Consider the following 15,763-nt stretch of genomic DNA (forward strand, 5'->3'; position numbering starts at 1 on the left):
GTGATTTGTCAGGGTAGCTGAGCCCACAGCAGCCCATACCGAAAGATTTCGTCCGTCATGTTAGCACCAAGTGGTCGAACCGCTGGCTGATAACAAAACGGGGGGTTCATTGGTCTCCGTCTGATGTAGTGGGGTGATTTGTAAGCCAAACCCGACTGTCACTCATGTCTTCAAGGGAAGAGTACTGTAGCTCGAATGGCGCGATATCTGCCGCCTCACACCGACGGCCGGTGGCAGCAGGTTGCTTAGAAATTGAGCGGATTAGGATCAGTTGTGTGTTTGCAAATATAAAGGCAGGGCACTGGACAATGCACTTGGAGAGCCAGACCAGAGCCAGACCAACCTTTCCAAGCCCCCAAGCCACTCACTGCAAGAGTACCCCCCAAGTATAATGGTAGACAAGGACCAGAATGTCGCCTGGGTGATCTCCAGTGCGTCAAAGCTCACACAATTAGCTCTTCCGACGCCGACACCCGGGCCGGACCAGGCGCTCATTCGCATCACGGCAGTTTCACTCAATTTCCGCGACAGCCTCATCTTGCAGCACAGCCCAGCATACCCTAGGCGGGCAGCGGTAAACCTCATTCCATGCAGTGATGGAGCCGGCACCCTGGTCGCCGCTGGCGCCTCGTCCAAGTGGCGCGATCGCATCGGGGCATCGGTGGTTGTGAACGTCAACACTTGGATCGACGGCGATGTCGGCGATGGCTTTGATCTCGATGCCACCTTGGGTGGTGCAGAGACAAACGGCACGTTGGTCCGATACATGGTGATGGATGATGAGAGAATCCTCGAAGCGCCGAAGGGCTTGACTGATGCAGAGGCGGCAACCATGTGTTGTGCGGGCCTCACGGCGTTCAACGCCCTCTTCGAAGGACCAGGCGGCGTTGGAAAGCCAGCCAAAGGGGTCACGGTTTTGACTCAGGGGACGGGCGGAGTGAGTTGCTTCGCCATCCAAGTAAGTCGGCAGGCCTTTCTCGGGGAGCATGTAAAGCTAATTGACTGGTCTCCAGCTTGCGTCGGCTGCAGGTGCTACGGTGATCGCAACGTCGTCAACGGATGAGAAGCTGGAGGTTGCCAAGAAGCTGGGTGCAACGCATGTCATCAACTACCGAAAGACGCCAAAGTGGGCAGACGAGGTACTGCGCATCACGGGCGGGCGTGGGGTGGACCACGTTGTCGATGTTGGCGGTGCCGGGACAATCGAGGAGTCGCTGCGCAGTGCACGAACGGGCGGGCTGGTGTCGGTGCTGGGCATTTTGACGGAGCCCAAACAGCAGGCTGATCTCATTCCTGCGATCCTCTTCGGGGCAAAGACGAGTAAGTGTCCTTTTCCTGGTAGGCAAGAGGCGATGTCTGCTGACAGTGGGCGCAGTCAGGGGAGTTCTGGGGGCCGGGAGCAAGGTGATGAACGAGCGGTTCGTGAGATTCGTAGAGGAGCATCAGGTCCGGCCGGCGGTGGCTGTGCAATTTGAGTTCGAACAGGCAGCGGAGGCATTTGCCAGATTGGAGAAGCAAAGCGAGATTGGGAAGATAGTCATCCGGGTGTGAGTCGGAAGAGGGTCAGGCGAGGGGGCGGAAAGCGAGTCATCAATACAACGAATGCAATAGGGACTACTGCGAGAAGCGACAGGAGCGCAGCGGACGGCAAGCTCAGATCGGCGCGAGGCGCCACCGAAACCAGCGGAAACCGCGACCTGGCTGCAGGAAAGCCGGGAGCTGGGAGCTGGGAGCTGGGATGACCTCGGCTGCAGTGCAACGCTCCTTCTTGCAGCGCTATGCCCCTCACTGCCTACTGCCCGTGACTGCCCACCATCCCTCCGTTCTCTCCGTTCTCTCCGTTCGCTAGGTAACCTCCCGTCGTCCGCTCTCCTGCTCGCCCGCCAGCCACATCCGACGATGCTGGGGCCCCGCTACTTCGCTTGCGCCATTGGCGGAGCTCCGTGGGGACATGTCTCCCTCCACAAGTGCCACCCTCGCCCGGCACATGGCCCGCCTGCAGCAGCCCCACCCGGCTGCCGCACTCCGCATCTGGCAAAGGAGGATTCCATTCTGCAGCCACCCATTGGAACATTGGAACCCCCGCCCGACACCCCGACCGACCGACCGCTGCTTTTCGTCCATAATCCGCGCGGCGTTAAGCCCTTCGTCGCGCCGCCTTAATTCCGCCCGAACCCCGTCCCACTGTTTGCGCTGCCGTTTGTTTGTGTCAAGAAGTCCCATCGTCGGTCCGCATGCCTCCTGTCTATGCCCTGTTGTTTGCTGCATGTTCTGCCCAGAAGGTCCCGCGAGTTCCTCAGCCCTCCGGTAATCCGCCGCCCTCACTGGCCGACCGCCTCAGCACCACTCCGTCCCCCAACAAGACAGTCAGTGCCTGACGCCACCGCTCTGTCACGACATGGGCGCCGTGTTTCCCGAGCAGAGCGATGTGGTAGAATTGGCTGCCGAAGAGGGCCACGATGCAGATATTCCCACCAACCTGGGCATCTATCCCGGTTCCGAGCAGCGTCACCCCGTTGCTCCGCGCTTCAGCAAAGATGCCGACCTGGAAAAGCAGAGCGAAGCTTCCGTTGCCACTTCCATCAATGATCCCGACGCCGATCAGCCGCCCGCCCCAGATGCTCCAGATCCGAACCTTGTTGACTGGGACGGTCCCAATGATCCGGAAAACCCCATGAACTGGTCCAAATCCAAGAAGTGGGGTGCCATAGCCATCGTGTCTCTCATAACCTTCCTCATTCCGCTGGCCTCGTCCATGTTCGCCCCAGGAGTTCCCGAGCTCATGGCCGAGTTTAACTCGACCAGCGAGCTTTTATCCGGCTTCGTCGTATCCGTCTACGTTCTTGGTTTTGCCGTGGGCCCTCTGATCATTGCACCCTTGTCCGAGATGTACGGGAGGCTACCGCTCTACCACACATGCAATGTTCTGTTCGTCGCCTTCAACATAGCATGTGCACGATCAACGAGCCTCGGCATGCTCATTGCTTTTCGCTTCCTGGCCGGCTGTGTCGGATCGAGCCCGCTAACGCTAGGTGGCGGAACTATTGCAGACTTGATCCCGCGCGAGCAAAGGGGCACTGCAATGGCAATCTGGGTCGCTGGCCCGTGCATCGGTCCTGTCGTAGGTCCCCTGTCAGGTGGATTTCTCTCACAGGCTGCTGGGTGGCGTTGGACGTTCAATGTCGTCAGCATCGCTGCTGCCGTCGTCACCCTTTTTGGTGCAATGCTCATGTCCGAGACATATGCCATCGCCATCCTCAACCGCAAGACGCGCCGCCTCAAAAAGGAGACTGGGAATATGGCACTTCGTAGCAAGCTCGATACCGGCCTCTCGCCCCGCGATCTCTTCTTCTTCAGCATTGTACGCCCCACCAAGATGCTCTTCAAGTCTCCCATCGTGTTCCTCCTCTCCCTATACGTCGCCGTTGCCTATGCCTACCTCTACATCCTTTTCACCACTTTCACTCTCGTCTACAAGGAGCAATACAACTTCAATACCGGCACCGCTGGTCTGAGCTACCTTGGAGTTGGAATTGGTAGTGTCACCGGCCAATGGGTTTATACTTACTGGGGCAACCGGAGCGTCCGCAGTGCGCTTGCAAAAGGCACCTTCACCCCCGAAAAGCGCTTACCGCTCATGTTTCCCGGCGCAGCGGCGATGCCGATAGGACTGTTCTGGTACGGATGGACTGTTGAGAAGCACACGCATTGGATAGTGCCCATTATTGGAACCGGTTTCATTGGATTCGGCTTGATGCTAATCTTCGTAAGTGGTCCCACGTCCCCGAGCTTGGAAAGTCATGCTGACGAACATTGTATAGATGGCGCCGAACACGTATCTCGTAGACGTCTATACCTTGCACGCTGCATCTGCCATGGCCGCAAACACTGTCTTGCGATCCCTTTTTGGCGCGTTTGTGCCCCTTGCCGGACAGCCCATGTACAAGGCCCTTGGCCTGGGCTGGGGCAACTCTTTGCTCGGTTTCGTCGCCATTGCATTGATACCCATTCCGGTTCTGTTCGTCAAGTATGGAGAGGCGCTGAGGAACAAATATCAAGTGAAGCTGTGAGAGTCATGGCCCCTTCTCCCTTTATGAGCAGATCCAATGACTGCAGCGTTCTCACTGCCGGCGAGGGAAGAAACCGAATGGGCTGCGCAAATGCAGGCGCTCGGCGTTTGGAAATAACAACAAGCACTTCGTAGGTGCATGGACGGCGTTGTTGGCTGTGCTCTGGGTCCAACAAAAAAAAAAAAAAAGGTGCAACGTAGCTGGGCCAAGAGAAAATTTGCGCCAATAGACTAGATTTTGTGTCGATCCGGGTTGGTTGGTTTGTGTTGCCGGCTGTCTACGTCCAATTCCGACAAAGTCAGGCCCGAGTCTAGTTTCGTAGTTGAATTAGAGTGCTTACTCTCTTGCTAGCACCGCTAAACTGTGCCGCATTGTGCCATTTCAGCTTCCAATATACTAAATTCAGCGAATAGACTTGCTCTGGGGATGGTGCTACATATCCGTCGTTGGCTGTGTCCCAATATTGGGAATGCAGACTTCGTTTATTGCATAACCCTTGCATGCTTGACAAATACCTCAACGCTCAAAATAACCTCGGATCGGTTTAGCTGCAATGCGCATAAGTAGGGATACCCAAGACAATGAGGTTTTGTTTAAACGGCCGTAGGAATCAGGCTTGCGACGGGGCCAAACATGATATAGCTAGACTACGCTAGCTCATTGACTTACTGCCTTGGTTGGATCATAGCTTCGCTGTTACACTGGCCTCCAACGCTGGGGAATCGCGGCTCGCCCATTGCCTAAGAACCTTGCGCATAATCTTGCCACTCTGCAGCTTCGGCACCTCATCGACAAACGATACGCCGCCGGCCAGCTGCTTGTATCTGGCAACCTTGACTTTAATCCAGTCCTGTATCTGCTTCTCCGTCGTTTTCCCCTTCTTGTCACCCTTCAGGGAAACGTATGCCCGTGGCCACTCTTCGCCACGTCTGCCGACCCAGTCAACATGCGCAAAAGGGGCTGCGAGGGAAAGACTTACAACGTCACGCCTACAACCGCAGCATCAGCGATGTCTTCGTGCTCGAGTAAGACGGCTTCAAGTTCCGCCGGAGCCACCTGCAGCCCATTCACTTTAATAAGCTCCTATCAGATGATATGGCGGTCAGCAATTCTACTTTTGATGAAGACTTTCCTGTACGGAGGGGATTTATGGGCACTTTTTTCCTGTCAACAATCCAAAACCAGCCATCCCGCTGCACAGCAATGTCACCGGTCCTCAGCCAGCCATCAGAACTCAGAGTTTCTTTGCTAGCTTGGTCGTTTCTCCAGTAGCCCAGGCAAATCTGAGGCCCGCGAATGTACATTTCTCCAGGCTGACCGGCTGGGACCTCATTTCCGTCATCATCCCGGAGGACGCAATCAGTGTTTGGGCACAACTGGCCAACACAGCCGGTACTGTTCCAAACTTGGTCAGCGTTGTTTAAAGTCTGTAGTGGGTGAGTTGCTCACTTGTCTTCGACCTGGTCAGCTCCACCAGGCATAACAATGGCTGCACAGGTCGTTTCCGTCATGCCGTAGCCCTGCTTCAGAGTCACATTGAAGCGTCTGACGATGTCATCTGCTAATTCCTTGGAGAGTGGCGCCGCGCCACACGTGATCTCTTCGATACTGCTGAGGTCGTATCTCGATGTCTCCGGACGTTTGCTCATCATCACCAGGATAGGCGGCGCGACCTGCAAAGAATTGATCCTGTACGTCTCAACTACACGGAGGAAGTCCTCGTAAACAAACTGCTTCATGATGTACACAGTTGCGTGCAGTTTGACGGCCAGTATGTTGGCATAGAGCTGTCCATAGGCGTGGTACAAGGGTAGAAACCCGGTCCATCTTTCTGTCGTCCGTTCCTTGAATGCGTAGCGCATGTATATCACCTGCTCGGCATTCGAGATAAGGCTGGAGTGGGATATGCAGACTCCTTTTGGCAGACCGGTAGTACCGGAAGAGTAGTTTACCGTAGCCACGGTGTCTCTGGACTCAGGTCCAGCCATACGCTTCCACTGATAGCTGTCTGCCTGCTTGGTCGACCCGATCATTTCCCTCCAATCACGTACCCCACCAACGGGACTGTGCACCTCATCCGAGAACAGGAAGATCCTGTCGGTAGAAAGACCAGCTCTTTGGCCGGCAGAGACTGCGGTTTTGACAAGGGAGGGATGCACCAGGAGGACCTGAGCTCCGGTGTCCTTCAGCTGGTGCAACAACTCTTATGGCACGTCAGCATCATTACCGATGGGGAATGTGTCCCACCAACCTTGTTCGGCGTAAGCGGGATTTGCTCCGCTAAAGATCCTTCCAGATCCAACGGTAGCCATGTAGACAGTGGGGACGAAGATGTGGTTTGGCGTGTACGTCAAAACCACCTGGCCGCGGGCACAGCCAACTTTGTCCAGACCGATGGCCAGCCTCTTTATCCACTGCAGCATCTGGCGGGGCGACAGGGAACGCTCGGGGTTGGTGGCATCGATCCATAGCGGCTTGTCAGAGACATGCTGGCCAGGCGGAAAGAGGTAGGCCAACAGGTCCGTTTGCTCGATGTGGAGAGGCGCAAAAGGGGACGCAAGAGGCATATTGGCGAGCGGCAGAGACAGGCAAAGATTTGGGTGTAGAGGTGAAGGCGGGATATGTGAGGGTGAAAAGTACCCGAGGGTTGCTTACAGGCGGGGTTGCGGGGGGCTGCGGGGAGCAGTGAGCGGCCCGATGGCGCCGCTCGCATCCGCACCGATGGAGACGCGGGTGTGCAGCAGGCTGCACGGCAAGGCTGGGGCGGACGACGGAGTTGCAGTGCACCCATCGTCGGGCCGGCGGCTGCTCTTTTTGCTGTCCAGCGGGCCAACCGACGGCAAGGAAGGCGGGCAGCGACGGCAGGCGGTGGCCGAGACGGGCAGGCGCTCTGTGGCCGCCCGACCTACCTAGGTAGTTACTACCTAGGCATCCATCGCTCGGATGGGCGGTCCCACGTCCTCGCAGCCCGGGCCTTTGCGGCGCCCTGTGGATCTGCAACAGGGCTCTGCCACCTGCTCCCTGCGGCTAGTCACCTGCCCGCTCGGCAAAGCTTGACGCCCACCTTCCATCTTGTTCCTAGCAGCAGCAGTAGCAGCAGCAGCAGCAGCCATCTGCACCCTCGAGCTGCCGTGCGTCATCAACATGGCCCCGTCCTCGGCTCGCAAGCTACAAAACCCCACCGTATGCCGTCCGCCCGCTCTGCCCATCGTGGCCAGCTGCTCCCTCGCCCGCTATCATGTTCACGCATCTTTTCGTCGGCTTGCTCTGCCTGGCAAGCCAAACAAACGCCCTGCGCACGTCACTCCCCATCCGCGAATTGCGCAAACAGGTCTGTTGCTCACAGCCTTCCTCGCCCCGCCCCCTATTTGCTTATCGCCAGCCAGATTCGCTCTCTGCCCGAGCCTGCTCAGCTCGACCGCCGCGACGCCCCTCTGTACCCTGCCTACAACATTTCCGTGCCGATTGACCACTTCCACAACGATTCCCTGTACGAGCCGCACACAAATGGCACCTTCCCGCTCCGCTACTGGTTCGACGCCACGTACTACCAACCCGGAGGCCCCGTCATTGTCCTCGCAAGTGGTGAAACCAGCGGTGAGGATCGCTTTCCCTATTTGCAAAAGGGCATTGTTGCCCAGTTAGCCAACGCTACCGGAGGGCTGGGCGTCATCTTGGAGCACCGTTACTACGGCGAGAGCTGGCCCGTGTCGGATCTGACCACTGAGAACCTGCGCTTCTTAACCACTGCTCAGGCGTTGAAAGACACGCAGTACTTTGCAGAGCACGTCGCGTTCGAAGGCCTGGACAGCTATGACTTGAGCCCTTCCAGCACCCCCTGGATCGCTTACGGCGGCTCTTATGCCGGCGCTTTCGTGGCCTTTCTTCGCAAACTCTACCCCGAAACTTTCTGGGGCGCCATCTCTTCATCGGGGGTCACGGAGGCCATATATGACTACTGGCAGTATTACGAAGCCCAGAGGCTGTACGGGCCTCCGGACTGCGTCAGCACCCTGCAAAAGCTGACACACGTTGTTGACAACATTCTGATGGACCAAAACAATACCAAGTACAAGGATCAGCTCAAGAATGCCTTTGGTCTTGGCAACCTGACTTACGATGATGATTTTGCCAACGTCTTGAGCTACGGCATCATGGGGTGGCAGAGCCTCAATTGGGATCCCGCCGTGTCGGATCCTTCGGTGTTTGAGTACTGCAGCAACCTCACTTCGGACTCGCTGCTGTACCCCGACACGGCTGCGCTGGAGCCGGACGTCGAGGAGCTGCTCCGCATCGGCGGATATAGCGATGAGGTGTCAAGTCTCAGCAGTAGGATGCTCAACTACATCGGCTATGTCAATCTGACGCAGGTTTCCCAGTGCAGCGGTACGCAAGACGGGTGTTTCTCCAACTACAACGCCACTTTCTATGCCCAGGATGACATTTCGCAGACGTGGCGAGCATGGCCGTACCAGTATTGCACGCAGTAAGTAGCTGATGGCGCGGACTCTTTTCCGGGGTTAGGTGCTGACGGTAGCAATGATAGGTGGGGTTATCTCCAAACAGGTTAGTCGGCTGCTCTCCCGCGCCAGTGGTCATGCTCACGCGTCTTTTCCGCCTGCAGGGAGCGGAGTGCCAAGCACACAACTACCTCTGATCTCGCGCTTGATTGACATTGATTACAACGCCATTGTCTGTCGAGACGCGTTCAACATCACGACAGCAGCAGACGTCGAGGCAATCAACAAGTACGGCGGATTCGGCATCAGCTATCCGCGGCTCGCCATCATCGACGGTGAGGCGGACCCGTGGCGGGCGGCGACGCCGCACGCGTTTGCTGCGCCGAACCGCACGTCGACGGACAGCGAGCCGTTCATGCTCATCACGGGCAAAGCAGTGCACCATTGGGATGAGAACGGGCTTTTCCCGAACGAGACGACGGCGGACTTGCCGCCGAAGCCGGTGGCAGAGGCGCAGGCGAGGGAGGCGCGGTTTGTGAAGGCGTGGGTGTCGGAGTTTGCGCAGGGTCGCGGGCGTGTTGAAGGCATGTTTAAGCGGAACCCGTGACAGGCGATGGACCAGTAGAAGCTGACGGGGTTTCGGATCTAGGCCAGGAGACGAGCCAGGCGAGGCTGCAGTGAGCCGAGATGGTAGAGCAGCCATCCATGTATTTTGCCACGTGGGAGGGCGGTCCATAAAGTCTGCAGATCCCTTCCGGGACAATTGCACGCGAGACCCTACTGCTTATGTGGATTAAGGTTCAGACGGCGGGCGGGCGTGAGTGTGGTGGTGGTTCGTTGGTGGCGATCAGTGCAGGCAGAGAGGGGAGCGGCGCGGGCAGCATGAATCATGAAAGTGGCCTGAGGCTGGCGATCGACGGGCTGCTGGCAGGGCGAGGCATGGGAAGGCATGGGTGGCTTGTTGCGGGTTGTGTCGAAGCCGGCGGCGAGCGAACCGACAGGCGGCGCGGAAGCCAGCTGGCGGCGGAAGCGCAGCGCAGGGCGGAGACCGTCCGCGCGCGCTAGTCAGACTCGGCCGTCCTGAGCGGCGCGGCCCTGCTTTGTACACTGTACCTACTCGCCACCTGCCCGTCAACGCTCCCACGTTGCCTGCCTGGGGAGATCCGGGCTTCACTGCGCCGATCGCCGGTCCTAGGTAGGCCAGTCTTGCCGCCTGCCTCGCTGCCTCCCGCTCGACCAACCGCCAGGGCGCCGCCTTTGCAACCACATCCCTCCATGGGGCCCCGCCGCGCGTGAGCCAGGACGGTCAGCAGATGGTGGCGACGCTCCCCGAGCCGCATTATTGTATAGCTATGCCCCAGCCCGCCCAGCAGTCGGCCCTCCAGCCCGCACCAGGAGCGCCTTCCCAGGATATGCAACTCTCGCAAGCCAGCCCCAACACCGCCGCCTTTGCGGCACCCGCCGATTCCCACCACCACCACCACCGCCCCCCCGCCTCCTCCACCAAGCGCCCGCGCCATCGCGCCTCCATAGCGTGTGCTTCCTGTCGCGACCGCCGCATCCGCGTCCGTGCCTCCCATGCTTCTCCCCACGCGCCCTGAGTGCTGACCGTGCCCTCCAGTGCGTGGTACGCCCTGGCGAGACCGAGTGTTTCAACTGCAGGCGCACCGGCGCCGAATGCATCATCCGGAACGACGACGAACGCCGCAAGTAAGTCCTTCCGCAGCAGCCCTCCGCGTGGCGACGCCTCTCTGACCTCACCAGGCCGATATCACGCGCCTATGTGGCCTCTCTGACGGAGCGAATTGCCGTGCTGGAGGACCTGCTGAGGAGAAAAGGAGAAGAACCGCCACCCGTCATCCACCCTCCACGCATCAGACCCGGGCTGCCTGGATCCGAGGAACTGCACCCTGAGCGTGGAAACGACTCTCGACAGGAGTCGTCCCAACCGCCTCATTTGGACAATGCCTCTTTCAGCGAGTCCGACGACGGCGTGGACCAGTCCGTCCCCTTTCTGTCTGCCGCGCGAACTGCCTCGTCTCCGCGCCTGCTGGACCCGTCGGACGAGAGCCAGAGTCTGGTCAGTCAATTGCTCGCCCCGAAAGGTCATCTAGGCATCGACCAGACCAGTGGCAGCGTGCGCTTCTTTGGCTCACTCATGAATTGCCACCTTCCGTCAGACAAGGCCACTGCTTCCAAGTCCTCTGAAGTTGTCGAACATGCACGGCGAGCCACCAAGACGATCCGACTGCTCTCGCAGGAGACGCACGATCACCTCATGCATCTTTTTTGGGAACATTTCAATGCCGTTTTGCATGTCATCCACAAAGAAGCTTTCCTGGCGGACTACGAGCACGGATCACCGCACTTCTATTCTCCCTTCCTCCACATCTGCATCCTTGCTGTCGGCTTCCGTTATGCCGACAAGGCTCGACCTGACATCCAACGAATCGCGCTTGAGCCGAGAGAGAGTACTTTCCACCGCGAGGCAAAGTTCATGCTTGATGTTGAGCTAGAAAGGCCCGGTGGAATCCCCCAAGTCCAGGCTCTCCTACTCCTCGCGAACTGCGAATGCAGCGTGGGACGTGATCACACCGGCTGGCTCTACTCGGGCATGGGTGTTAGGTTGGCCTTTGATATTGGCCTCCACTTAGAAACGCGCTCGTCAGGGCTGTCAGAGCGCGAGGTTGATGTACGACACATGGCTTTGTGGGCCTGGTATGGTCCCCTCCCGCCTTTGCTCCCACCTTATGCTGACGTTGCGCAGTGTCATCTTCGACAAGTACTGGTCTTTGTTTTTGGGGAGACCGACGGCGATCAAGAGCTCGGACCTGGAGGTTTACACTCTGGCCAAACGGTTCGAACGGCTCGGGACCTGTTTGCCCAATGGGCCGGAGCTCTCCCTCGAGACCCAGATCTACGAGGCGCTGATCGATCTGATGGAGATCGCGGGCAAGGCAGCGGAAAACAGGGAGGCCACCGCGATGACTGGCAGCAGCTCTGATCGCACTGACCACAGGTCTGTAGTTGCTTTGGACCGGGAATTGAGCGGCTGGTATTCTCGTTTACCCGAAGCTTTGAGATGGGAGCCAGCGAATATACAAACGGCCCCCAGATCTTTCTTCGTGCTGCACCAGCAGTACCACTCAGTTCACATTCAAATCCGCCGGCCTCTAGCGCGCTACGAGGACTCAGTCTCTCCGGAAGCCAAAGATCTGTCCGGAGATACCGTCGTTGTGTCGGCTCGCAAAGCTTGCACCGGCCATGCGATAGCCGTGGTCAAGAACTTCTGGCATTATAGACAGCGGTTCAGCGCCAAGCAGATTTTCTGCGCTGCAATGCAAACTGCGGTGAGTGCGTGGCGGACGCAACAGCCGAAGGTCCAAGGCTAACATGTAACAGGGGGTCGCATGCACAACGCTGATCGCAGACCTTGCTTTCGTCAAGGATGTCAAGGAGCGTAACCAAATCCTGAAGTGCCTTAAGTGTATGGCTGTATCGCTTCAGGACATGTCGGCGATCTTTGCGCCAGCGGAACGCATGTGCCTCGTCCTCCAGCATGTCTTAGCCGAGATATCACAGTCAAGTCCGCAGCGGGAGGCTTCCATCGTCCCGGCATCGCGCCAGAACACTGAAGACGACACGATTCAGAGCGCCCCCAAGCGAAGGCAACGATCCGATCATCGGCCAACGCCGCCGCTGCGACGATCGGAGGGATCAGGCTCGATGCCTCAATTGAGATTGAGTGTGGACGATATCGCATCGCTACCAGACAGTCATCCGGACGCAGATGTCAATGAAGCTAACGGACTCTTCCCTTCGCAAGGCGATCTTAGCGCATGGCCCTTTTCGAGCCAAGACAGCCAGGTGGACGTGAGTGGCTCGTCCATGCCGGGCTCGGCACCGGCCATGTACGGGAACATGGCGCCGAACGCATGGGTAACGGCGACCTCGCAAATGCCGGACGCGCCTCGAATGAGCTTCTCGCATTTTCCCGGCTTTGTTGAGAGCGGCACGCATACTGGACAGATGGACTTCCTCTCACCGAATGACGAGACATGGGCGCATTGGCGGCTGGAGCAGCCGCAGAGCCAAGTCCGACACAACGAGCTCGATGCTGTGCCTCCAGACAAACAGTACAGATGATGTTAGTTGGGGATGCTCTGCATAATGCGCGCTGCCCGCCCATGAAAGAACGACCAAGGCGGATCAATGTGCGCAATTCTGTTCGTCCCCATGATTCCAGACCGAGTTATCAAAATAGACTTCGTTAGCCCTCCTTGGCGATCAGGCCGGTTCGCTGCAGACAATGGCAGCAGGCATCATGCAACTCCTGGGGGGGAGCCTTCTACTTCCCCCCCGCTGACATCGGAGACAAACATAGCCAGGGAGCAGACCGATACAGCAATGCTCAAGTACAATAGCCACTATGTTATGTCGCAACAAGGCGGAGTGATGAGGCGGGGTGACGGTTGATTTGCGCAACGGAGCACGAGCTGCGTTTGGGGCCAGGCTTTGGTGGGAAAGGAGGCACGGAGGCAGCAGGGTCCACGATGCTAGCAATTCTCAGTTTTCAGGCGGACAGCCGGTTGCATTAGTTCCGATGAGCGGGCGATCGTCTGGTAATGGGCGCGGTGCAGGGCTTGACGACGGGCGGTCGAAGAGGCCAGGTTGGGGGGAGAGCAGGACAACAACAGACACGCATGCTTCAAATGAGATGGGTGTGTGGGCTGGCCGGCGGGTAGGCTAGCGGAGGGATCTGTTTGGGCGGTACGAGCCGGGTGGCAGGAGGGGGCACTGCTGGGTCCGGCACTGGCGCTGAGAACGACGGCAGGGCCTAGTGGGGCGCGATGGCGGTATGAGGCGCGCGTCAGTGGCCTCAACGGCGGGCCAGACGATAAGAAGGGCCGGAGCCACGCCCGCAGCCGCCGCCCGATCGCTCTGTCGGTGACTTGAAGAGGAACGACCAGGCGAAGGCAGCAGTTGCGGGGTTTCACGCCCAGTCCGGCTCCTACTAACGCTGGTGTTTGCGCTCCTAATACTGACCGCATCCAGCAGTCCCCCCTCGGCCCGCCCTCGCCTCGGAAACACACCAGTCGTGCCGCGGCACCGTACTCGTACACGATGGAAAGCTTGTCTGGCCTCTTCCATTGCCCCGTCGCGAGTGACGGCCCACAGGCGGCTGACCAGGCCGCGGCGCCATTGTCTAACGACTCGCGTGTGCACATTGTTTGAGGCACTGGCCCTCTGCTTGCCGTCCTAAGGAGCTGGTGCCGGCCCTGGAGACAGCTTTGACAGCCGCTCTGCCGACCGGCGCATCTCCCATTCCCACGGTAAGTCCCAACTCTTTTCCCGGCTCCCGGGCCTTCCCATTCGCTGCTAGCACGCAGCCATGCTGTGCCATGACGGGCTCGACTAGAGACTGTTTCTATTCGGGACAATGCTGCCAGTGCTTGCCCTACGCATGGCGATCATTTGAACCTCGTCCGCTACGGTGCCAAGTCTCTGCTCCGCGGCCGGCCAAGCAATCGTATGGCTTACAACTGACGGTGCCGTCTCGCCGGGCAATCTTCATCTGCAGCGGGGCCAGGTGCGATGGTTGGCCGCCCATCGGAATCACAGATCACAGGGGCTGGCGATCTTTTATCGCCACTCAGGAAGAATTACAAATTGAACAGGCTTGGATGTGCTCCGGAGACCGCTCCTGCCCCTCGGCGATGAGGTGTTCCACGCCACGGAACCATCTGCCTGCGATCTGCGTCCTCTTCGCATGTCTCACGGCCTCCCGCATAGGCGCTGGCTTCGAGCGCAAACAACCATCTACATGTGTGTGTCCAGTCGCTCGGCGATACGCGCGACAGATCGAGAGCGGCGTGCAGCGCGACGTCCTTCCCACGGGCATGTCGCCTCCCCTGGTCCCTGGATTTCGCCGCACAGTACCACCGATCCAACGCGTACCACGCGAGGCTACCCGCGGAGATATGCTACATCAAGCAATCATAGGTACTACGCAGAGCGGTATGTTCGACCCGCTTTGGGGGCGCAATTGCCACAGCAGGATTTTCTTGCTAGGCAACAGGTGCCCAAAGGAGATGGACCTTGGAAATCTCATTGTACTCGTGCCGATTTCACGCTTGTGCAGCGCATAGCGGGCCCTACGGCTGTTGCTGTGGGGCCAGCTCGGTCAGTCCAGATCTGTTGGCCGTGCGTCCGTTAGGTTCAGTAACTAGGCGATCGCGAGCCGAAAGAGCTGCACGGTCATGGCTCTGCTTGTCGAACATCGCACCTGGACACGGCGTCTAGAAGTACCTAGCTGTGCTCGGCATCTAGGCCGATAGTTCGGGCTCCACAATGGCGGCCTCTGACGAGCAGGCGTTGCTTTGACTTCCGGCCATACGCACAGAGCACTGGGACTTTCTAATCACCAGTCAAATGCATGTTTCCAGCCGCTCATATCGGATGAGGTAGGGAAGCAGGCATATCTATGTTCATAGAGCCTCGGCATGCGGTATTCGCATAATCAGGCCTGCTGCTTTAGCCTTGTCGAATACTCGCATCGCGATTGGGACCGCCGACCAACGGTGCAGTGTCACATTCTGCATGTTTGGGTCTTCCGGTGATCTCGCTGCTGAAGCTCACATTGTAGTGGGTGATGAACTCTTGGCCAATGTGAGGAATCTGATGACTCTTGGGCGCGGTCAAGAGTCTGAGCGGCGTTGTCCGCACCTTCGGGTATGGTGTGTTCTAGGCGTCGAGAGACTGTTTCAGTTCAATGTCGGCTACATAGCTTGGTTGCTCATCGTCCTTGGCCATGCGCTCTGTTCAGAGAGCGTCTGCTAACTGCTGGAATTGTCTACTGTGTAGGTAGAGGTCCTGAGACGTCAAGCAAGTCTATAATCCCACACAGCTCGTTGCTGCCTCCCCCTCAAGCTTCCACTTACAATAAAGAGCATGCGCCTCCCAGCTGCGGAAGAGCAAGTCCTGAGTTTCGCAAGTCGTTTATCAGGGGCTATTGCGTTTTGCTACTCATCACTCTACAGTAATCAACCAATCAATCACTTAATGAAACGAAGTGTTCATTCTAAGCAGATGAGTCTTGCAATACTCGGAAGATGGCGAGAGGAAAAGACCAAGTCATGGCGGTCTGAAGAGGCGGAGAGATCAGGCAGTGGGGCGATAGTGCATGGAGACTAGCTGAAGACTATGCTTTGCGCGAAGACACTCCACGAAACG

General features: G+C 58.2%; 5 protein-coding genes across 5 annotated transcripts; 4 read left to right on the plus strand and 1 right to left on the minus strand.

Annotated features, from left to right (window-relative positions):
• Positions 1-391: 391 nt before the first annotated feature.
• Positions 392-1,849, plus strand: BKCO1_1000285 (nad-p-binding protein; the record flags this gene model as incomplete). The annotated part of the gene is made up of 4 exons (XM_020269665.1): positions 392-958; positions 1,014-1,320; positions 1,376-1,547; positions 1,612-1,849. The coding sequence occupies 4 exons, from the start codon at positions 392-394 to the stop codon at positions 1,847-1,849; spliced, it is 1,284 nt and encodes a 427-aa protein (XP_020135608.1).
• A 549-nt stretch (positions 1,850-2,398) lies between these two features.
• Positions 2,399-4,070, plus strand: BKCO1_1000286 (mfs multidrug transporter; the record flags this gene model as incomplete). The annotated part of the gene is made up of 2 exons (XM_020269666.1): positions 2,399-3,766; positions 3,822-4,070. The coding sequence occupies 2 exons, from the start codon at positions 2,399-2,401 to the stop codon at positions 4,068-4,070; spliced, it is 1,617 nt and encodes a 538-aa protein (XP_020135609.1).
• A 682-nt stretch (positions 4,071-4,752) lies between these two features.
• BKCO1_1000287 (4-coumarate-ligase) lies at positions 4,753-6,637 on the minus strand (the record flags this gene model as incomplete). Its single annotated transcript, XM_020269667.1, has 5 exons — positions 4,753-4,999; positions 5,050-5,153; positions 5,228-5,465; positions 5,520-6,273; positions 6,322-6,637. 5 exons carry the CDS (start codon positions 6,635-6,637, stop codon positions 4,753-4,755), a joined length of 1,659 nt encoding a protein of 552 aa, XP_020135610.1.
• Positions 6,638-7,308: 671 nt separating this feature from the next.
• Positions 7,309-9,137, plus strand: BKCO1_1000288 (serine carboxypeptidase s28; the record flags this gene model as incomplete). The annotated part of the gene is made up of 4 exons (XM_020269668.1): positions 7,309-7,401; positions 7,457-8,556; positions 8,617-8,636; positions 8,695-9,137. The coding sequence occupies 4 exons, from the start codon at positions 7,309-7,311 to the stop codon at positions 9,135-9,137; spliced, it is 1,656 nt and encodes a 551-aa protein (XP_020135605.1).
• A 745-nt stretch (positions 9,138-9,882) lies between these two features.
• Positions 9,883-12,676, plus strand: BKCO1_1000289 (nitrogen assimilation transcription factor nit-4; the record flags this gene model as incomplete). The annotated part of the gene is made up of 5 exons (XM_020269669.1): positions 9,883-10,095; positions 10,152-10,240; positions 10,295-11,248; positions 11,298-11,880; positions 11,933-12,676. The coding sequence occupies 5 exons, from the start codon at positions 9,883-9,885 to the stop codon at positions 12,674-12,676; spliced, it is 2,583 nt and encodes an 860-aa protein (XP_020135606.1).
• Positions 12,677-15,763: the final 3,087 nt, after the last annotated feature.

This window comes from Diplodia corticola (genome assembly GCF_001883845.1).
Source record: "Diplodia corticola strain CBS 112549 chromosome Unknown scaffold1, whole genome shotgun sequence".
In the NCBI taxonomy this organism is placed as follows: domain Eukaryota; kingdom Fungi; phylum Ascomycota; class Dothideomycetes; order Botryosphaeriales; family Botryosphaeriaceae; genus Diplodia; species Diplodia corticola.